The sequence below is a fragment of the Pristis pectinata genome, chromosome 25, assembly GCF_009764475.1.
Source record: "Pristis pectinata isolate sPriPec2 chromosome 25, sPriPec2.1.pri, whole genome shotgun sequence".
Lineage (NCBI taxonomy): Eukaryota > Metazoa > Chordata > Chondrichthyes > Rhinopristiformes > Pristidae > Pristis > Pristis pectinata.
The window spans coordinates 15783058-15805925 of record NC_067429.1 but is presented as its reverse complement, the minus strand read 5'-3'; the positions used below and the strand labels follow the sequence as shown (position 1 = coordinate 15805925).

Genomic DNA, 22868 nt, shown 5'->3' with positions numbered 1-22868 from the left:
CTCTACTGTGCAATTGTACCCCTAATCCTCAGCCATGATCAAGATGAATGGCGGAGAAGGCCTTAAGGGCCAAATGGCCAACTCCTGCAGCTACTTCCTCTGCTTCTATGATTCTGTGAGACCCACCAATGATGAAGGGTAATAGGTTTCTAAGTCAGAATTGTACCCCTAATCCTCAGCCATGATCAAGATGAATTCAGACCCTTTGCCTCTTCTACTTATCACCTCTCAGCTTATTACATCTTCTCCCCCTTCCCAGCCACCTACCTTCCCCCCTCACCTGGACTCACATATCATCTGACTTACCTATCACCTCCCAGCATGTGCTCCTCCCCCTCCCACCACCTTCTTATTCTGGCTTCTGCCCTCTTCCTTTCCAGTCCTAATGAAGGGTCACGACTGTTTATTTCCCTCCATGGATGCTGCCTGACCTGCTGTGTTCCTCCAGCACTTTTTGTGTCTTGCTCCAGATTCCAGCATCTGCAGAATTTCTTGTGTATCAATTAACTATTACTTGTTTTCCAATGGTTAAGTGAAACTCTAGATCAACCTTGCAAATTATTCATTGCCTTTATAAATACAGACCCTTTACAATTGGCATGTAAAATAATTTTAGCATTTAGAAGAAAATGAATGTCAAAAAAAACGAAACAAAGGCCCAGCAATACCTTTCTCGATGTAGTTGGTGGGTATCAAGTGATGGTCATCTAAGTAGTCTATCGGAGGAGGTGGGGGTGGACATTCATCAAAGTCAAGCATGTAGTCAGGAGGAGGTGGTGGGGGTGGATATTCAGTGACTGAAAGCAAAGGATCAAAATCAGAACATAGAATAATTGATGGAATAAGCTTAAACATTGCTGAGGGTCGTTCTTACAGCAATTAAACCAAATCATAGAAAACAGAGTAATTAACAGCAAGGTTCTAATTCTCTGAGGTGCAATTGTACCCCTAATCCTCAGCCATGATCAAGATGAATGGTGGAGAAGGCCTTAAGGGTCGAATGGCCAACTCCTGCAGCTACTTCCTCTGCTTCTATGAGACCCACCAATGATGAAGGGTAATAGGTTTCTAAGTCAGAATGGTGTGTGATCTGGAGGAAAGCCTGCAGTTGTCTGCACCTTTTATATTTAACAGTCATGCTGATTGTATCTTTATTACTTGGTAGTTCATGTGCAACTTTAGAGAAATATATATTCAAAGAATTTTACATTGGTAAGAAAAAAATGTGGTTTTAAAAAGAGAGCTGAATGAGCTGAGTTTTTTACGTTTACTATTAGAACAGCATGAAACTCATTTACTGAAATGCATTAATTTGTGCAATTCCATTTGTTCATTTCCATTGAAGAACACTCAGGGATGGTTTTATTTTTGTGGCTCCTTTCTCACAAGCTTTACACCCACTAAGTGGGGTCTCAATGAATCGTTTATAAACAATGGTTCAGAAGTTGCTGACCCAATGCTTCTGCCCGGAATCACCACTCACATTACTCCCATGGCCATACTTACCTGGTTGAATGCAGAGTGCCAATCTCACTATTTCAAAGTATCCCAGATTCCAGTGCCATGACCTGGATGGCAGCAGGCCATCTCCTGATGGACCAAGGATGCCTCGCTCCAGAAAGGTCATTGAAAGCTTTGATAGCCAGCATAGCCCCCACCCCAGCTTTGCCAAATGTAAGATCCGTGACCATATTTTAATAGTTTCTAAATGTAACTGAGATGTGTAAAAGCTATTAATAGTGAAGTAATTCAGAAACTAAAGTATCACAAAAATAATTATAATAATTATTAATAACTAACATTTATAAAAAAGCATGGATGTGAAGTGAAATAACTTATGTAGCTAATCTATCTTCTTCTCTACCTCCTAACCTATTTTTCTGCAATCCCATTGAAATCTAATCTGGCTCTGGGCCCCAGAGGTAATCCTTTGGCACAATGCTGGGGAATGGAAGTAAGGCTCAGCTCCACCTCTGGACTCTCTCCAGCAGCAGAGCAAACTGATAAATCCATTAGTAAGTCCAGGAGTTGTACCTTTTGGTAATCCATAGCTGGAAGTCCAAGATTCAATGGCTGTGGTTAAATAGAAAACTGCTGGCAGGTCCATTCAGAACCCTTGGCACTAGCCAGCAAGATCCACTCCAACAAAATATAACATCAAAATCCTATTTAAATTTCTTCTGAAGGAAGAAAACTTCATCCTAACATAAATGTGTAAAGTCAGTTTCACTGTGGATCACACATTGCTTTTACTGCTCTGCCTCTGAATTCAAAAGATGAAGAGCTGAATAATTCCTCTGCCTCTACCAGCTGAAATTTGGGTTGAATTGAATACTCTTGATCCAATAACTAATGCCCTGGGCATGGTGACCTTTTAACATGCTTATTCACAAACAACTAAATTAACTTATAAAACCATTAATGTATTTGGCCCTTCTGACATTGCTAATGTGATGTACTTTTTTTAATTCATTCACAGGATGTGGATGTCACTGGCAAGCCAATATTTATTGTTCTTCTTAATTAGCCCTTGAATGTACTGAGTCATATCAGGGACATTTAAGAGTTGTCAACAAATAGGCCAGCCAATGTAAGGGTGGCAGCTCTCTTTCCCAATACATTAGTGAACCAAATATAACTAGAAGGTTAACGTCTACCTTTACTGATACTACCTTTTTATTCACATTTATTTAATTATTGTGTTTATAGTGACAAATGGCAATTTTACAAATGTGTTTGGAATTCAAACCTAGTCAAGAGGAATGCAAGCAAAGAAGGCAGAAACTTACTATTCTCCTGAAAGCGAGCAACAAAGCCAGTCAGAGGGATCTGTGGAATAGACTGCAATAAAGGGGAAAGGGCAGGTTCTGGGGAGCAGACTAAGGGAGTGGTAGAGATATATAAAAGCCCTTGTAAGTCACTAGAGCAAATGAATCAGGTTAAATTGCACAAAGTAGAATTCTAAAATTCACATAGCTGAAGAAATCTTACTTGAGAGTGGGGAGGAGAGAGGTGTACCATTTACAAATGGATACCGTATAGAAAGGGAGCTTGCAGAGTGCCTGCACCTGAGGCTTGCAGAAGCTGTTGCACTACAGCCCTGTCGAGGGCCCTGCCACATAAGATGGTGCTGACAGGCTGAAGCAGAATTAGCTGCATCACAGAGACAGAAGGACAGGATATAAATCCATCAACATGTGCCATCCACAAAAAAGAATTACGATGTTTTCCATTGGCTTTATAGCACTCTAACACAGCATTCTTAAAATTAAAATTTGAAATTTTATTTACAGCGTGGTAACAGGCCCTTCCGGCCCAACGAGTCCGCGCCGCCCATTTTAAACCCCAAATTAACCTACCCGTACGTCTTTAGCATGTGGGAGGAAACCGGAGCACCCAGTGGAAACCCATGCAGACACGGGAGAACGTACAAACTCCTTACAGACAGCGACGGGAATCGAACCCCGATCGCTGGCGCTGTAATGGCGTCGGGCTAACCGCTATGCTACCGTGCCGCAATAATGCAATTGCTTGTTAGTTCACTGCTTTTATCTATCCTTCATAATTTTTGTGTTTTCAGCTCTGTTTTGTATGGGGCGTGGAGATACCTCAGAGCTGGCACTCCATTCTCTGTATACTTACTTGGCAAGTTTCACTAACTCATGGTCACTCCGGTGTCTTGAGAATTTCTGATCAGCTTGGACGTGACCGGGTAATTACTCCATCAATCATGCCTTCTGTATGTGACTGGGATTGACTTGATGATATAACTATCTTTCACTCAATGTAATTTGTTAGAAAAATTCCTTTGGTTTTATCTGGAATTGTTTCTGTCATTTTGAGCATGACGTTTATTTGCTGCAGTCAATGTTGGGTGCAGACTTAGATTACCCTATTTTCCAATAGACTGCATTTGCTTTGGAATAAATGGTTTTCCATGTGTTCTAATCTATGACTGACATATATCTCATCACTGACCCCACAACAGAGGTTCCTGGCTTTCACATCCGATTCCCCCCCCCCCCCCCAGGACAGTCATCAGAATCCATTCAGCCAATGGATGATATGGCCACCTGCTCCACAAGTGGAAAATACAAGATGACCCCAAAGTCTAATTGTGACCATAAGTCCCAAACCATGGAATACATCACATCAGCCTGCCCAGTAAGATATACTTCAGGAGATGGCTTATTTCTCCACTTGACGTCTCAGCAGATCAAACAAAGGAGTGGCTTCCTTAATTCACATGTTTTGGACGTGTCAGAGTCTTAAAAAATATTGGACAGAGATCTTTCATACTTTTTCTGTACATTTTAAAATAAATTTTAAACTTAATCCTTTGACTGCACTATTTGCAATTGTTGGAGAAAAAGATATAACTTTGAAGCCTTCTGATTTACATATTCTGGCTTTTATTTCTCTTATAGCCAGGAAAGCAGTATTGCTTAAATGGAAGGAAGCTACTCCGCCTACGCATGTTCAATGGTTACGGGATGTTATGTCATACTTGAATCTAGAGAAGATTTGCTGTTCAGTTTTTGAATCTAACCTAGACTTTCAAACCCTGTGGGGACCCTTTTTGAATTATTTTCAAAATCTCTGATTTGGGGACTAAAACGCAGATATTGGCTGACACTGTTACATTTTTTAAGGTTTTTCCTTGTTGTTTCTTCTATCTAACAGCTTCAGGTTTTGGTAGTGGGGGTAGATTTTTTTTTTTGTAATAAAATATTTCAATTTTTTCTTCCTTTATTAACTAACTACTTTATCTGATTATTGATTTAGAGTATTGTAATCCTAAATACGATTTAACACAATGTATTCGGTAGTATTTTTACTCTCTTTCTTGATGCATGTGCTCTGTATTTTTTTCATGGATTTAATAAAAATATTGCAAAAAGAAAAAGACATCTCAGCAGATCAATGAGTGGATTGACAGTCTGGATAACCAAGAACAATACTATTAATGTCATACAAAGGAGACTGACAGGGAATTGTTAATATACTCTCACTGCTCAATTTTGGGATGCAGGAGATGGTGGAAGCTGCCTCTTAACAGAGGGACACAGAAAAACACAAGGAGACATATAGAGAGAGAGAGAGAGAGGATCAGGAAAAAGTCAAGGTATAAAAAGGTTATTTGTTTCATCTGCAGTGACCATTTGCTGGATTTTTAACTTGCCACATAATGTAAAAATCCTCTATGCAACATAGAAAGTGCTTGACCATGAGAAATCAAGGCAAATATATATGGGGTGGTTCAAGTAATGGGTGGACAAACCAAACATCAGTTTAACATCTGGTTGACTGTTTGAAAGTCTTGTCCCGGTTTTCTAACACAGAGAAGCATGTAGAATCCATTGCAGAATCCAATTATATTCAATTTCTTGGCTGATGAAATTTAAACTATTAAAATAAAATTTTAAACATTTTCTCACATTAATTAAAATGACATTTCTTTAAATGAGGGAATATAAAGTAAGCCAGGAGGTTCCTTACCTGATGAAGGAGCATCAGACATTAAGGGGGGAGGATGAGGGAGACAGACCTCACTGGAAACCTCTGGTGGAGGAACAGGAGGAGGGGGCAGTCCCATTGAGAACAAGCCTGGTTCATCCTGGAAGCCAACTCCATCTTTGAATCATAATAACTACAATTAATCTCATTCTGTGCCAGCTTGATCAATTTAGTCTTGTGTTAATCAAAGACAAAAACATTCTCTAGTAACACTTAATTACATTCTATGGCATCAGAATTCGGATCTTAAGCAAAGAAGAGCCTTGACATCATGGGATACTTATAGCAAAATTAAACACAGAACATGGTGACTTTAAATCCTCTCAGTGCTATTTTGGCAATTAAACTTGTTATTTTACCATTTGATATTAAGCAGGAGCTATCACATACTTTGCCAGTTACATGTGTCATGTAATTTTCCATCCATTGGTGATACTACATCGAAATTCCTCCCACTATCTGAACCTGATTCAAGCTCAAGTTAGCAGAGCCATAAGTTTTAAATAAGCACATGAAATGTTTTCACAATAATATCCTACAGTTTCATTTTAGGGTATAAGACTGTACAATCCACATGGGGGCTCTGTTCAATGGCACTTGCTTTTACAGTTCATTTTTTAAAAAAATTGATCGGTTAAAATTAAAATGAATAGTTGTAAAAGCTACTCCTGTATGCTGGATTGGTTTTACAAATTAAGTACGTCATATTGATAAAGTAGGGTTAAACTTTAGAAAATGACTTAATCCACATTAAATCCAATTTGAAACTTTTTTTAAGTAAATGTGCATTTTGACATACTTGTTCCTATTTCAATGAATTCCACCTCATTACTCCTGTATATTCTTCATATCCATCAACTCTTTTTCTTTCTCTCCAGGGACACCTAGTTATCACTGGAACCCTTCATGTCATTTCTTTCAATCACATCTCTTACTAACTTGTTTCTTTGGTGCACAACTTATCTGACTTGATTCCCTTGTTCTTCATGTTTAATCATGATCAATAGCTTTTGAACCCTCAAAAAGCTGACGAATTTAAATTCCTACGTACTTCCCAGAACCAATAATTACATATGCAGTCAGAGTTCCACTAGAATGCCTTAAAATTCAGCTTTGTTGATGTAAATATTTTTAAATTAATGTCATACTAAAAGTAAATATGTACATTTTTAGAACAGCAGGTGGTAATTTTGAAGCTAAAGTACAAATTACAGATTGTTTAATTTATTGCAGACCAATGTAATAAATTCACTTCCAATGATTCAAAAGTTTACACATGCACAAACACTGACCTGGTTCATATGTTGCTGGGGCAGGTGGGGCAGGTGGGGCTGGTGGTGCTGGTGGTGCTGGTGGGGGTGGAGGTACCGCCACCTCACTGCCTCTGGAGCTGCTTCTATTTCTACCAGGATCACTGCTTCCCGAAAGTAGGAAAGAGCAAAGCAGAAGGGAGAAATATAACCATGAGGATTTCCAATTTCATTTTAAAACTCCCCAAGTTTTATAATTGCTCTGACTATGCTTACCTAAGCATCTGAGGCTCGTCTGTAAGTGGGGAACAAGTCACGAGGCTGCTGTATGCACTTGGAGCAACAGGAGGCTGAACAGCTGCAGGGACCTTACCACGTCTTCTGAAAATGGCAGAGGCAGGAAGACTTGTAAGTGTAGAACATAGTAACTGGAGATTAAGAATGCAACAGTGCAGTGGGTGATCAAAATTTAAAAGCAGCTTGGACTGATAATGGTAACAATTTTTCCTCTTTGTTGGTTGAATAGATTTGGACAGCTTCAAATTGGTACCTCGTAGGCATGAGCTTACTACATCAAACTGAAGGTCTCATCCTGAGAGCATACAGAGTGAGTTGGAGGTGAAAGAAACTTGCTCTGCCAAGTGTATCTTGAAGCATATTAGAGGGACTTTTGCTTCATATGAATATGTAAACTGGTAAGGTGCAGAGGAGTGGTTACTCCTCCTGCTGTGTGAAATTGCTTAACCTTCACTGATTATTGGTTATGTTGGTGAGCACACGAGATAAAAAGTTAAAGAAAGACTTTCTCATCAATACTGGCATGGCTACTTTTAGTCAAAAGAAGACTCTAGTCTATTCTAGTTCATAGACTCATTGAATCATCAATTAATACAGGAAAGAAAGAGTCCAAACCTACACTTAGTCTTTAAAAAACTACCCAGGTAGTCAACCATTTTTCTTAATAACTGCAATTTTTTCATTTACAACCAATTATCTTTTGGAAGTTGCTATTGGATTTGCATCCATTTCTTTTGACAGTGTAATCCAGATCATAACAATTCACTGCATTAAAGAAAATTCTCCACATCTCTGGATCTTTGGCCAGTTACCTTAAATGTGTGAGACACTGCAGCCACAAACAAGATGCTGGAGGAACTCAGGCAGCATCTGTGAAGGAAAATAGACAGTCAATGCTTCAGGTCAAGACCCTTCATCTAGATTGATGAAAGCGCCAACTGAAGGGTCTCGACCTGAATCGTTGATTTTCCAATTCCCTTCACAGATGCTGTCTGACCCCGAGTTCCTCCAGCATCTCGTTTGTGTTACCTTAAATGAGTGTCATCTGTTTTATGACCCCCATGAATGGAAACATTTTCTGACATTTATTCCACTGAAACCATCATACATTTCTAGTAAATATCTCGAGTAAATATCCTGTTAACATCTTTTCTGAGGAAACTAGTATCAGCTTCCCCTTCCTGCACATATCTGAAGTTCCATCCCTGTATAATTCTGGCAAATCTCTGCAACATTCCAAGAATAAACTTTGTGGTACATTTGCCATTTTTTATTATTGGATCAACTTCCACTTCAGGGGTTTGAACACAGAAGTATAGGTGTACACACATTCCACTACTCTGGACAAAAGTTCAGCAGCAGAATACCAATGATGGAGGAATACATCTATTGCCTGCATGTATTACTTGCCTCTGAAGCCAGCACGCAAACTTTGTCGTTCCATAACAGAGTTAAGCCATCTGCCCATTCAGTGCCATGTTGTGTTTAGATGATGATTGAGTTATCACTAATAAAACCAATTGATTTTCAACCTTTCCCACTGCACCACCAACAATCCTACATAGAGCAGGGTGGCAGAGGTGAGAAGTCTACAAGTATCCTGGAAGAGGTCCCTTCTACAGCTGCTTCATTCAATGCTTTAGGTCATTGAATCCATTGTATGAACACATGCTCCCCAGTTAATAAGAGGATTCCATGAAATAGGGGAAACCATGCAGAAAGTGGGTTTCTTCCTAAGTTTAACTCTCCCAAATGTCAACAAGTATCCTGGAATATAACTCACACTTACCCAATAGTTCCTTGAGAAGGTGCAGTTGGACACGTTGGTATACTTCCTTGTCTATTCTTGCGTGCTAGAGTTCCCAGTCTGGAATTGTTACTACTTTCCTAAAAAAAAACAAAATGAAAGTAAAATACATAACTTAGAGGAAGGATTTCCAACTAAGGAAGACTCTCCAGCTGCTTTTTAATAAATAAGTGAAAGTGATGCCTCTGTGCTCTTCTAGATTAAGTTTCTGTGTAATGGTGCTTCTATAAATTATAATATCAAATCAAAGTATTATTTGAAAGGCAACACAATGTGACAGCATTCCCAGCCAGACTCCCAGTGGCTAGGTAATTGCCCCTGTTATTTAGGCCTGGTAACGACACTGATGTAAGTGATTAAGATTCATTTCATGCCCATAATTTATATGGAGTTTTCCTTCACATTTCATCATTCTGGAAAAATTAACCTGATCTTATTAGAGGGGTTGTTAAGGTCGTGCTCATAATCACCGTTTAGTCATCGAGTCATACAGCATGGAACAGGCCATTCGGCCCACCACATCCATGCTGACCAGTGTGGGCACCCATCCATATTCATCCCATCTTCCAGCACTTGGCCTGTAACCTTCCATACTAAGGCAACTTAAGCGCTCATCTAGACACTTCTTAAGCACTGTCAGTGTCTCTGCTTCCACCACTTTCCAGGTACTCACTACACTCTGGGTGAAAAAGGTCCCCCTCAGATCCCCTCTGATTCTCTTACCCTTACCCAAACTCTATATCCTCTAGTTTTATCTGACTCTGAAATGGGGAAAAGCTTCCTGCAGTCTACCCTATCTATACCCCTCATCACTTTATATACCTCAATCATGTCTCATCTTAATCTTCTCCGCTCCAGGGAAAACAGACCCAGACTTTCCAATCTCTCCTCATAGCTGAAATACTCCATCCCAGGCAACAACCTGGTGAATTTCTTCTGCACCTTCTCCAGTGCTATCACATCCTCCCTATATTGTGGTGACCAGAACTACATGCAGTACTCCAGTTGAGGTCTGACCAATGTTTTATAAAGTTGGAGCATAACCTCCCTGCTTTTGTATTCAGTGCCCCAACTAATGAATGCCAGTACCTCATGAGCTTACTTAACTATATTATCTACCTGCATAGCCACCTTCAAGGATCTTTGGACTTACATGCCAAAGTCCTTCTGTTCCTCAATACTCCCTAGGACCTTCCCTAGGACGGTGTCCGTCCTAGCCTCATTCGTACTCCCAAAATACATCACCCATTTATCAGGATTAAACTCCATTAACCATTTCTCATCTCATTTCATCAACACATGAATATCATCCTGTAGCCTAAGACCGACCTCCACACTGTCAGCAACTCCACCAATCTTTGTATCATCTGTGAACTTACTGATCATGCCTCCTACATCCACATCCAAATCATTCATGTATATTAAAAACAGCAAGGGTCCCAGCACCGATCCCTGTGGAACACCACTTGTCACAGGACTCAAACCCTAAAACAACCCTCCAGCATCACCTTTTGTCTCTTATTATCAAGCCAATTTTAGATCCAATTTGCCATCTTGCCCTAGATTCCATGGACCCTAATGTTTTGGACCTGCACTTTGGGCGGCACGGTAGCATAGGGGTTAGCATAATGCTATTACAGCGCCAGTGATCAGGGTTCAATTCCCGGCAGTTCAGTATGAACTTGCACTTCCTTTATTGTCTGCTATTTATATTAAAATTTAGAGAACGCAGTCATTGAACAAGCAAATCAGGCATATCTTTCGATCATGTGCTATGCATAACTATGGAGGCCCCACAAATATTAGGTTACATAAAATCACCAGTATGGACAGAGGGAGATTTTGCTGATTACTATTTGCTGCAGTAAAATAATCACATTCTTCACATGCCCGTATATGATTTTAGCAATGAAATAGCTAAGCAAAAATGAGCTCAGGGTGTTTAATTTTCTCATAAATGCTCCATGGCTTGCTTTCTGTTTCATTGACTGTCTTAATTTAAAGTTGCATCACAATACTTTTCTGATAATTCTGTTTTTAAGCAATCAATTTTCACTTTGCTCTTTCATTTACCATGCTTGATTCAAGTTATTGGATAATAAACGTCCTACTTATGGAAGAATTGACTGAATTAACAGGAACAGACTTTTATCTCAGCTATAAATTCTAAGCTAGATATTTGTCTACATTTTGCTTTGGGTGGTAATATATATATCAAAATCTTGCTATAAATGTTCATGGCCTGCATTAACTCACCTAAAAATTCAAGCAGATGTTTACTTATACATTAAGCTGAATCAATGTTCTTACCTTGACCCCATGACCAATGTCATCTAGAACTGTGTAAACAATAGGTTTCCTGGTGTACTTTTCACGTTGTGTAGGATTTGAAGGAGGTATAATTTTGTTGATCTTTGGTGTGGTCTTAATAATAGTAAATGTTCCAATCTCTCGACGAGCTACCTTTTCCTTGTGCATTTCCACCCTCTAGGTACATTAGATAGAAAAAAGTTAAGGTAATTGTTTAGCAAGGTATTAAATGCCTTATCTTTAATACACAATGTAAAACATAATTTCAAATATGCAGGATCCCTGGAACCTAGAAAGCCTGTGTTACATCATTATGTCATCAGCAGGGCCTCAAAAATTACAAGGAGCTATCAAATATAACATTGATTGGTAGGAAATCAGTTTGAAGGACCAAAAGAACTTCATTTGTATGGAGCAATTTGTTGATTCTGTGATTAACAAGAAAACAAGCAAATTCTATCCTAAAATACTGCTACAGTCCCCATGACCTTGAAGTTGTTTGGCAAATGAAAAAGCATATTTAATCAGTGGTGCACAGCGAGCCAGCAATATGTTTCACGGTCGAATGCCGTAAAATTCTATGGTGCACGAGACCCACGCTCTCTTGCACTACAGTACAACTTGCACACCAGCGATGTGATGAAAGGACATTTTCATGCATGCTCCACCATTGTAAAGGGCAGAAAGGAAAGAGGTGGGTCATGGGTCTGACTCATTGATTGCAGGGTGTCGTGCGGAGAGTTACTGGGAAAAGAGATTCGATAGTGGGACTGCTATCAGGTTGCTGGGTGGGTCACTTTGAGTCGCGATTGGGTCGAATGAGGTGAGTGTGGACTTGGGGAGGTGTTGATCATGAACAGGCAGGGTAAGGTAGGATGCGAGTTGAGATTCCAAGTGAGAGCCATCATGAAGGGTAATTATTTTACATGAATTTGAATCCACTGCTCCAGATCCCATATGGCCTACTCTGGCAGCATCCTTTCAAGCAATAATAAAACGGGCTACACATGCGGCATAGGGGTGGTATCTGGTGCTCGTCCTGAAATGGACCAAAATCAGGCATATAGTGTCCAGAAGTCTATTACACATTGCAATGCATGTCTGCATTTCTCCATGCATCAATGCAATAGATGCATGTAGAACTTGGAAAGAAAACTTCAAGTGTTCCCAGAATTCACAATTAGTCTGTGGTTTCCCCTAATAATTATCTTTTATTTTAAAACTGAAGTTGCATCAGATGGGACATATTGCACCGTGCAATTTCTAAATCTGCATTTATTGGATCATATCATTTTATACTTTCATTATTTGATTGATGCCTTTGTGAGGTGTTTATAACCAAAGCTTTTCATCACAATCAATAAAGCATTTTAAAGTTTGTCTCTTAGCTGTCAATTGTCGACCTTCACAATGAACCACTGATTTGTTTTAAAGAAGTTGTCTCTAAATCTCATTGAAAAGTGGTTGAAATATTTTTTTTAATTGGTAAATTGGTTTATTATTGTCACATGTACTGAAGGTACAGGTGATAAACAGGCCATCCATACAGATCATTTCATTACAACAGTGCATTAAGGTAGTGCAAGGGAAAACAATAACAGAATGCAGAATAAAGTGTTACAGTTACAGAGAAAGTGCAGTGCAGGCAGACAATAAGGTGCAAGGCCATAACTAGATAGATTGTGAGCTCAAGAGTCCATCTTATCGTACTAGGGTGCTGTTCAATAGTCTTATAACAGCCGGATAGAAGCTGTCCTTGAGCCTGGTGGGTACATGCTTTTAGGCTTTTGTACCTTCTGCCCAATGCGAGGGGGGAGAAGAGAGAATGTCCGGGGTGGGTGGAGGTCTTTGATTATGTTGGCTGCTTTACCGAGGCAGTGAGAAGTGTAGAGGAATCCAGGAGGCTGGTTTCTGTGATGTGCTGAGCTGTGTCCACAACTCTCTACATTATTCTTCAGTATACATATTTGGGAGCAGTTTAATCTCATGTAAATTAATATAAAAGTATTAATACGAATTTAAAAATGGGGAAAAAACAAGCCACTTTAAGTTCACTTACGTTTTAAATCAAAGTAGGTGATTCTATTCAAACGAATGGGGCTTGGCTAAGTATATCAGCATGGCTGGTATAAATTTAAAGGACCTGATACTAAATGCATTTGGCCCCTCAGAGTGCAATCAGGAATCGCCACTGGATTCGGCACTGAGTCCAGCAGTGGAGCGGGAGGTGATTTCATCCATCTCATCCTGCCTCTGAGCTCTAACGCATTCCACAGTTCATCTCTGCGGTCCAGACAGGTAGTGGCTCTTTATTAAAGAAATTATGGTGTGCTTAAAAACATGCAATAAAGCAGCATTGCAAGAGGGCCCATGATAGTATGTACAAGTTGCTGAGTTGATGTTTCTCATGTTGTCTTGTGGAAGGGAAATTGGTGATGATAGAAGTTCACATCCCATTCTCAGCCATTGACATTGGGCACAATCTGGAACAATTTCACCTGCTGTTTGTACTGAAGGCCTTCAACCTGAATTTCCCTCCTCTGCATTTAGTGGTCATAAGCTATGGATACCCAGGAGTCAATGGATGGCACTAAGCTAAGGGGCCGGGTGCAAAGTGCCTCCAGTTCCTCAGTTCTGGATGTTCCTGAGCTGCCCAGCACTCAGTAATAGAACAGGAGGTCAGATGCACCAACACCTGATTTCCAGCACATTTGCAACTTGTTCATTGTAGTGAACAGCTCCGAAAGTTGAAAGCACCTATCAGAGTATTATTGAGCCCAATGTTATTTTAATGCAATCTATACTCCACTACCTTGTTGCAATACTGCTTGTGGTGTACCCAGCTTCAATTACGTTGCTATGATACCAATAAGTCAGGAGTTTCCCTTTAGGCGATTGTTACATCCACCTGACAGAAAGACTTTCATCAGTGCTTTTGGCAATAGCAACACTGGAGCCTTACTGTAAACAGCTGCCATTCATCCTGGCTATGGACTGAATCTTGTGTACAAGTCACTAATATATTTGTCTTCCTTTTGGTTTCCATCGACCTTTTCAGCTTTGAGAAAAAGGAAATAAAGCCAAGAACTGCAACCTTTTAACACCTACACAAACACACACATAAAACTGCACATTTCTTTTTATCATTCTCTATGCTTTGATTTCAATCTTTTTTGCAAACGCACCACAAGGCTCAGTGTTTAAACTGTTGCATAACTACAACAATGTGCAGCAATTTCTGTAATAAACTGTTTAGAAGTGTAAATACTACAAACCTAAAAAAATAAGAAATTTCTGGAAATATTCAGCACCTAAAAGAACATAGAACATAGAACGTAGAACGGTACAGCACAGGAACAACACCCAACTAAACTAATCCTTTCTGCCTACACAATGTCCATATCCCACCATTCTCTGCACATTTGCCTCCCCTGGCAGCACATTGCAGGCACCTGTATAAAAAACTTGCCTGGTACATCTCCTTTGAACTTACCCCCCTCACCTTAAATGCATGCCCTCTAGTATCAGACATTTCAACCCTAGGAAAAAGATACTGGCTCTCTATCTATGCCTATCGCAATCTTATAAACTTCAGTCAGGTCTCCCTTCAGCCTCTGCCATTCCAGAGAAAACAACCCAAGTTTGTCCAACCTCTCCTATAACACATGCCCTCTAATCCAGGCAGCATCCTGGTAAATCTCTTCTGCGCTCTCTGCAAAGCCCCCACATCCTTTCTATACTGGGGCGACCAGAAATGAATGCAATACTCCAGATGCAGCCTAACCAGAGTTTTATAAAGCTGCAACATAACATAACTGCTAAAAAAGGAAATATAAACTAAAGCTTCTGCATCCTAAAGCTTAACTCTTTCCCATCCACTTTCTGATAGTCTTGCTGTGTGATTTGAGCATTATAATGTTGTCATAGAATACAACATTGATACTATATGGAGAGATATAGCACAGTGTCCCGCTGAGTCTGGGCCGACTATCTAAGCATTGATACTTGCACTAATCCTACCCTAGTCCATTTCATTCTCCTCACATTCCCATCAACTCCAAAAAGATTCCACCACCCAGTGACACACCAGGAACAACTCATAGTTGTCAATTAACCTACCAACCCCCACATTTTTGGGGTGTGGGAAGAAACCAACACAGTCATAGGGAGAATGTGCAAACTCCACATAGACAACACCGGAGGTCAGGATTGAACTAGGAGCTGTGAGACAGCAGTTCTACTGACTGCACAACTGTGCCCCCTCTAATCACCCTGACTCAAAAGCACACCAGGGGAAGATCTTCACAAGGGTTTATTTATTAAAACATCAGAAGATTTCAGATGGAGATTAACTGTTATATATAAGATTTTCTCTCACCAGTTTATCTTCCTCATGAATTGTGAGTAAATGGAATAAACAACAGTGATAAACAGTGGAAACTGAGACGTTTTGCATTTCTAAAACTGAGGTATGAGCGGATTTTCAGTCTGCATTCACAACAGTCTGAGGCAGTTTCTTTTCCACTAAAGAGATTGAGCTGGGAAAAGGATTTCAACCCTTTGTCCTAAATAAGCTGTGTATACTTGGAAGGAAACTTAAGGGTCTTGTGCACAAAGCTGTTACTCTCCGGCAGTGCCACAAACTTTATTAACACCACTCCCCTTTGTGATATCCGTGAACGAGTTCTGAATCTTGTGCTTAGTTACAGCAGAGTATTCTCAACTGTTTGAGGACTACTGGAAGAACCTTGTGCTAAATTTGTTTATTTTTGTCTTTAAAAGCATGACAACTCACCCATCAGTGCACATCTCACTGAAAATGAATTTGGTTAATTATATCCATTTCACAGTACTATACTTTTGACCTAAAGGTGGAGCAACTTCACCTCTGAGCTGGAAGGTTGTGGGATGAAGTTCTGCTCCAGAAACTTGAGACAATCACTTCAGTGAGACAGTGTTGCTCTGTTGGAAATGTTTGCCTGAAAATTCTGAGCATGAATTTTAGAGGTGGGGTGCAATGTGCTGTTATGTCTCTTGCTGCTACTGATCAGCGGTGATCCTCTAGACACTAATCTTTTGAAAGAGATGTCTTTTGTCTTTGATGGATTTACAGTATTTCAAAGGAATCCCTGCTGGTGTCTTAGCTAATATTTATTTTTTAATCAACTGATTATCTGGTCTTTAGCACACTGCTATTTGTGAGAGATTATTGTGCACAAATGAACTGTGTTTAGGTTCAGTATGTGGGGTTGCTTTGGAATCAGTATCGTGCATCTATTACAATGGTGATTACACTTCAAAAATAAAATGGAAAATGCTGGAAATACTCAGCAGATCAGGCAGCATCGATGAAGAGAGAGACAAAACCAATGTTTCAGCTTGACAGCCTTTGACGAAGGATCATTGACCTGAAAAGTTAACCCTGTTTGTCTCTCCACAAATACTGCCTGAGATGTAGAATAGTTCCAGTATTTTAGTTTAGATTTCCAACATCTGCAGCATTTTGCATTTGGACTCTTGAAAGTACTTCATTGTCTGTGAAGTGCTTCTGACATCCATAGAAATCCATAGAAGGCGAAAAAGAAATGCAGGTAATCTTTTACCAGCTGAATGAAAATGTTATCTTACAACATTTTTTCTGAAATGGAACTTCAGAAGGCCATGGGGTAGAAACTTGTCCTCTGTAGTACACACTAATTATTTGCTTTGATTCTTCGATGATATGAACAGAATTCCCCATTTGTACATGATTCATTAGTATCTGGTAAATGGTTTAATACTACTTTGACAGAAAGCCACACCATTGGGAAGCTTAAGGACAATGGTTGGTAAGAGTAAATATTAAAGGGAAAGAGCTTTCAAATTTAAAACACAAAATCCAAAGAAGATTGAAAAAGAAAGGCTTTACAGTGTATCAAAAGTAGCAATTCACACGCAAAACCAATCATTCTCCAGGTTACATTTTGAGTATGTGTGTTTTTATTGTAATTTTATACCCACAGAACAAAGTTGAACTCTACGGAACTTTAGAGATTTGATCTGAAGTTCTATAAGTTTGCCATGGAAATGAAAAATGTTAGTTACTCAAGGGCCCAATGATCAATTAGCATTGGAACAAATTTCACATCATCACCCGCTTTCCATAGAGAGAGGAAAAAAAACAAGTTTTTGGTTTTCAGTTTTCAAATGACAGCCAAGTGCCCATTGAGAATTATTATCTCGATATTTCTAACCGCCCATTTGATAAAAGGTGAAACGTAGATTCCTTTATAGATAGGCCTGTGGAACAAGTGGACATTAGGCAGATGAGATTTAATCCAAATATGTGCAAGGCAACTCATTTTGACAGGAGTAACAAGAAGGAATAATATTGATTAAATGATACATTTCTTTCCCTTGTTCAAAAAAGGTAATAGGGATAGGCCAGGGAATTATAGACCAGTGAGTCTCACGTCTGTGGTGGGTAAGCTGTTAGAAAGGATTCTAAGGGATAGGATTTATGAACACCTAGAAAATCATGGACTGATTAGGGACAGCCAGCATGGCTTTGTGAAGGGAAGATCTTGCCTCACAAGCCTGATAGAGTTCTTTGAGGAGGTGACCAGGAAGATTGATGAGGGCAGTGTGGTGGATCTGGTTTACATGGATTTTAGTAAGGCATTTGATAAGGTTCCTCACGGTAGGCTTCTTCAGAAGGTCAGAGGCCAAGGGATCCAAGGAAGCTTGGCTGTGTGGATTAGGAATTGGCCCGCATGTAGAAAGCAGAGGGTTGTGGTGGAAGGAGTGCCCTCGGATTGGAAGGCAGTGACTAGTGGTGTCCTGCAGGGGTCGGTTCTGGGACCTCTACTTTTTGTGATATTTATAGATGACTTAGATGAGGGGGTGGAGGGCTGGGTTAGTAAGTTTGCAGACGACACTAAGATAGGCGGTGTTGTGGATAGTGTGGAGGGCTGTCGGAGCTTACAGAGGGATATTGATAGGATGCAGAGCTGGGCTGACAAGTGGCAGATGGAGTTCAATCCGGAGAAGTGTGAGGTGGTACACTTTGGAAGGACAAACTCCAGGGCAGAGTACAGGGTAAACGGCAAGGTACTTGGCAGTGTGGAGGAGCAGAGGGATCTGGGGGTTCATATTCACAGTTCGTTGAAAGTTGCCTCACAGGTGGAAAGAGCAGTTAAGAAGGCCAATGGGATGTTGGCTTTCATAAGTCGCGGGATTGAGTTTAAGAGCCGCGAGGTTATGATGCAGCTTTACAAAACTCTAGTTAGGCCACATTTAGAGTACTGTGTTCAGTTCTGGTCGCCTCATTATAGGAAGGATGTGGAGGCATTGGAGAGGGTGCAGAGGAGATTTACCAGGATGCTGCCTGGATTGGAGGGTATTGAATATGAGGAGAGGCTTAAGGTGCTAGGGCTTTATTCACTGGAAAGGAGGAGGATGAGAGGAGACATGATAGAGGTATATAAAATATTGAGAGGAATAGATAGAGTAGACAGTCAGCGCCTCCTTCCCAGGGCACCAGTGCTCAAGATGAGAGGTCATGGCTTTAAGGTTATGGGTGGGAGGTTCAGGGGAGATGTCAGAGGGAGGTTTTTCACCCAGAGAGTGGTTGGTGCATGGAATGCACTGCCTGGGGTGGTGGTGGAGGCAGATACATTGAACAGGTTCAAGAGCTTGTTGGATAGGCATATGGAGGAATGTGAGATAGAGGGATATGCGGGAGGAAGGGGTTAGGTAGTGTGAGGGTGGTCTGATGGACGGCACGACACGGTGGGCCGAAGGGCCTGTTTTGTGCTGTATGGTTCTATGGTTCTATGGTTCTATGGTTAACTGGGTGTTGGAACAGAGAAAGCTAAAGAGGAAAGGCAAACGAATGAAGACTAATTTTCACCTGAGATATGCAGTTGATAGAAGATTCCATTTTGGAGATTTCAGAAGCCTCTAAGTCAAGTAGTCTGAGCACTTTCTCAGCCAGTGTATTGATTTGATACACCACACCTGCAAGAGATTGGGTGGCATAGGCCTTGGTCTCCTGAAGAGCTTTAGCCTTGTCTTGAGCCTGTAATAGAAACAAATTCATTTAGGACATCACCTATAAAAATATTTAGGACAGATGTTATGAAGTGAATATGTCCACTCCAGATGCTGAGAAATATCAACATACTGTAGTGCACCATTCTTATATATATCAAAAAGTTTCTGAAGAAATCATGGAATAAAGTCATTTGTTTGTTTGTGAAAATGTTAAAATTAAACAATCATCTTCAGGCCTTATTATTACAGTATGTATCTGTGGTTTGAAGTTGTGGTATTGATGCACCGTAGAAAGCATCCTATCTGGATGCATCACAGCTTGGTATGGCAACTGCTCTGCCCAGGACCAAAAGAAACTGCAGAGAGTTGTGGACACAGCTCAGCACATCATGGAAACCAGCTTCCCCTCCATGGACTCTGTCTATACCTCTCTCTGCCTTGGTGAAGCAGCCAGCATAATCAAAGACCCCACCCACCCGGGTCATTCTCTCTTCTCTCCTCTCCCATCAGGTAGAAGATATAGGAGCCTGAGGGCACGTACCACCAGACTTAAGGACAGTTTCTATCCCATGGTGATAAGACTATCGAATGGTTCCCTTATACGATGAGATGGACTCCGACCTCATGATCTACCTTGTTTGAACTTGCACCTTATTGTCTACCTGCAATGTACTTCCCTGTAGCTGTGACACTTTGTATTCTGTTATTGTTTTTACCCTGTACTACCTCAATGCACTCTGTACTACCTCAATGCACTGTGTAATGAATTGATTTGTACGAACAGTATGCAAGACGAGTGTTTCACTGTACCTCGGTACAAGTGACAATAGTAAATCAATACCAATACCAAATAGAGCTAGTAGGGCAGATTACACAGAAAATGCAGCAATATTTCCCTCTTAATTAGTTCATTTGTGCAGACAGCGTGGAACATTACTTTTTCCACATGTGAAAATGCAATTATCGCTCCATTCTACTGCTCAACATAATGCATTCTGTTCAAAACTTTGTTTTAATTGGAACAATTTCCCATGATATGCAGAATGAGCTCAAAGCACAAGTAAGGGTAGGAAGCAATATTGACAGAGCTCTGCCCTTGATCCGACCCTCATGATCTGAGGGCTGTCTAACATGGAGGACAATGTGGTTTAAACAAGATAACTATCTTAGTTCTCCATTTTTTGACAGTGAATCCACTTTAACATTTTCCTAGAAGTATTGGATCAAAGGAAATAATCATCTCTTTTTCAATTAGACAATCACAACAAGGCAGGCAAGAACCAGAAAGGTTCCAAAGTCAACTTCCTATTTTTGCAAGTACATATCCTTGATTCAATCTAGATTTTAATTCCCTAATTTTGGTTACAACAAATTCTATATCTTCTCCCCTGTCATTACCTCTTTTTTAACCAGCTTAGTGCCTCCTCCTAATCCTCTCAACAGATATGGCTCTTTTCTCATTCAAGCAACTCCCTTCTCTTGCAGAGCCAGCTGTCATCAGTCTAAACCTGTTACTGAAAAAAGGCAAGAGAAGTTGATGCACCTCTGTTTCAAGATTTTTTTAATATATTTGTTCAAGGGGTATAGGCTTTGCAGGCTGAGTCAGCATTTAATTGCCCATCCCTAATTGCCCTTGAGAAGGTGGTGATGAGCTGCCTTCTTGAACTGCTGAAGTCCTTGACATGTGGGTATACCCACAATGTTGTTAGGGAGGGAGTTCCAGGATTATAACCCAGCAATGTTGAAGAAACGGCAATATATTTTCAGGTCAGGACGGTGTGTGCCTTGGAGGGCAACTTCCAGGTGGTGGTGTCCCATACTTTTGCTGCCCTTATCCTTCAAGCTAGTAAAGGTGGTGGGTTTGGAAGGTGCTGTCTAAAGAGTCTTGGTGAGTTGTCGCAGTGCATCCTGTAAGTAGTACAAACTGTTGCTACTGTGCGTCAGTGGTGGAGTGAGTGAGTGATATGCCTATCAAACAGGCTGCTATGTCCTATATGGTGTTGAGTTTTTTGAGTGTTGTTGAAGCTGCACTCATCCAGGCAAGTGGAGAGTGTTTCATCACACTCCTAACTTGAGCCTTGTGAATGGTGGACAGGCTTTGGGGAGTTAAGAGGTGAGTTATTCACCACAAGATTCCTAGCCTCTGACTTGCTCCAGTAACCATATTGTGTATATGGCAACTCCAGTTCAGTTTTGGGGTCGATGGTAACCCCCAGGGTATTGACAGTGAGGGATTCAGTGATGGCAATGCCATTGAATGTCGGGGGGTGATAACTGAGACAGAGGTCTCTCTCTCTCTCAAGAGAAAATAGGATTAAATGTTTGAAGCAGAGAGCTTATGGGACAAGAGCAGGATTTGCAGGATAAATTTTTACTTAGTGTTGTAATATCAGCATATTTACAGTTGGCCAAGATGAGCCAAATGGCCTCCTCTACAATGTTAAAATCTCTGGTTCCTTAAACAGAACAAAATTCCTTTCATTATAACTTCTTGTACATCTACAGAATACTTGAATTCATAATCAGTCAGTTCCTGTTTTAATTCAAGTCATTCAGCGGGCCCAATTGGACTGCAAGGACAATGGGCTGATGGGGGGGACAAGGTGATAAAATATTTGGTTGTGGTAGTTACTTAAGCAAGAGGGTGAGTCACCGGGGCTTGTCTTGCAGAAATCCCAAACATTTGGAAGCAGTGCATCTGCACAATGTTTGATATCCAATCCTTCAATCAGGAAAAGTGGGTCCATTGGTGCAGCTCATGGAGCTGATCCCTCACATGTCCAGTGGTGTGGGTTCAATCCTGACCTCCACTGCTGTCTGTGTGGAGTTAGCAAATTCTCCCTCTGATGGTCTGGACTTCCTCGGGGTGTTCCAGTTTCCTCACACAACCGGAAGATGTGTTGGTTGGTTGACCTCTATGAATTACCCCAGTGTGTAGATGAGTGGTAGAATCTAGGGGGGTGTGGATGAGAATGTGGGGAGAACAAAGTGGGTTAGAGTAGGATCGGTGTAAAAATGGATGCTTAATGATCAGAGAAGACTCAGCAGGCCGAAGGGCCTGTTTTGGTGTTGAATGAATCATGACTCCATTGCATAAAGGCAGGAGGAGATCTAATTGGTGAAATGCAATGGACAAACTTTGAGAAGTTGGAAAAGATGAGGAACATGTGTCCAAAAGTAACGGAACTGCTCAGAAACAATTCTTTTATTCCTCATTACTTATCTGTTCATTTTGACAAATTATTGACTATCCTAAGTCACCGCCATTAAATATGTGGGAAAGGTACATTGCATCAATTTAGAATACTGAACTTAGTTTGTTTTGTTTTTACATTTCTTGCATCAGCTTGACACATTTAAATATTTCCCTGCCAGTCAATGCAAGAAATTAACAATTAACTCACTGTAAATGGAGCAAATCTAGTAGAACAATTCTCAACTTATTTATTCAATTTACAGTTGCATATAATGGCTGTTATAATGGCTTATACAATTAATGCATTTCCACAATTTTTGGCAATATGATGACAGGTTACATAATGTAACAAAGGAAAGAACTAATTAAAATATGACAAGATAGTCCAATCCTTTAAACAGTTCAGTGTTCCAACTCTATTAAAGTTCCTGCTGAAACAATGCAATTCTCACAAATG

The 22868-nt window shown here is 40.4% G+C and overlaps 1 protein-coding gene across 3 annotated transcripts in view; it reads right to left on the bottom strand.

Moving 5' to 3' along the window:
- LOC127583065 (abl interactor 1-like) overlaps positions 1 to 22868 on the bottom strand; it is a 33958-nt gene that overhangs the window by 5879 nt on the left and 5211 nt on the right. The window contains exons 2-10 of one of the 3 annotated variants that reach the window (XM_052038789.1): positions 19073 to 19240; positions 11182 to 11358; positions 8854 to 8951; positions 7044 to 7148; positions 6810 to 6931; positions 5500 to 5634; positions 2992 to 3153; positions 2790 to 2879; positions 669 to 797 (exon numbers count right to left, since the gene is read on the bottom strand). In XM_052038789.1, coding sequence (XP_051894749.1) covers positions 669 to 797; positions 2790 to 2879; positions 2992 to 3153; positions 5500 to 5634; positions 6810 to 6931; positions 7044 to 7148; positions 8854 to 8951; positions 11182 to 11358; positions 19073 to 19240 — 1186 coding nt within the window. The remainder of the gene's footprint in view (positions 1 to 668; positions 798 to 2789; positions 2880 to 2991; positions 3154 to 5499; positions 5635 to 6809; positions 6932 to 7043; positions 7149 to 8853; positions 8952 to 11181; positions 11359 to 19072; positions 19241 to 22868) is intronic. The other 2 variants (XM_052038790.1, XM_052038791.1) reach the window with 2 other exon arrangements.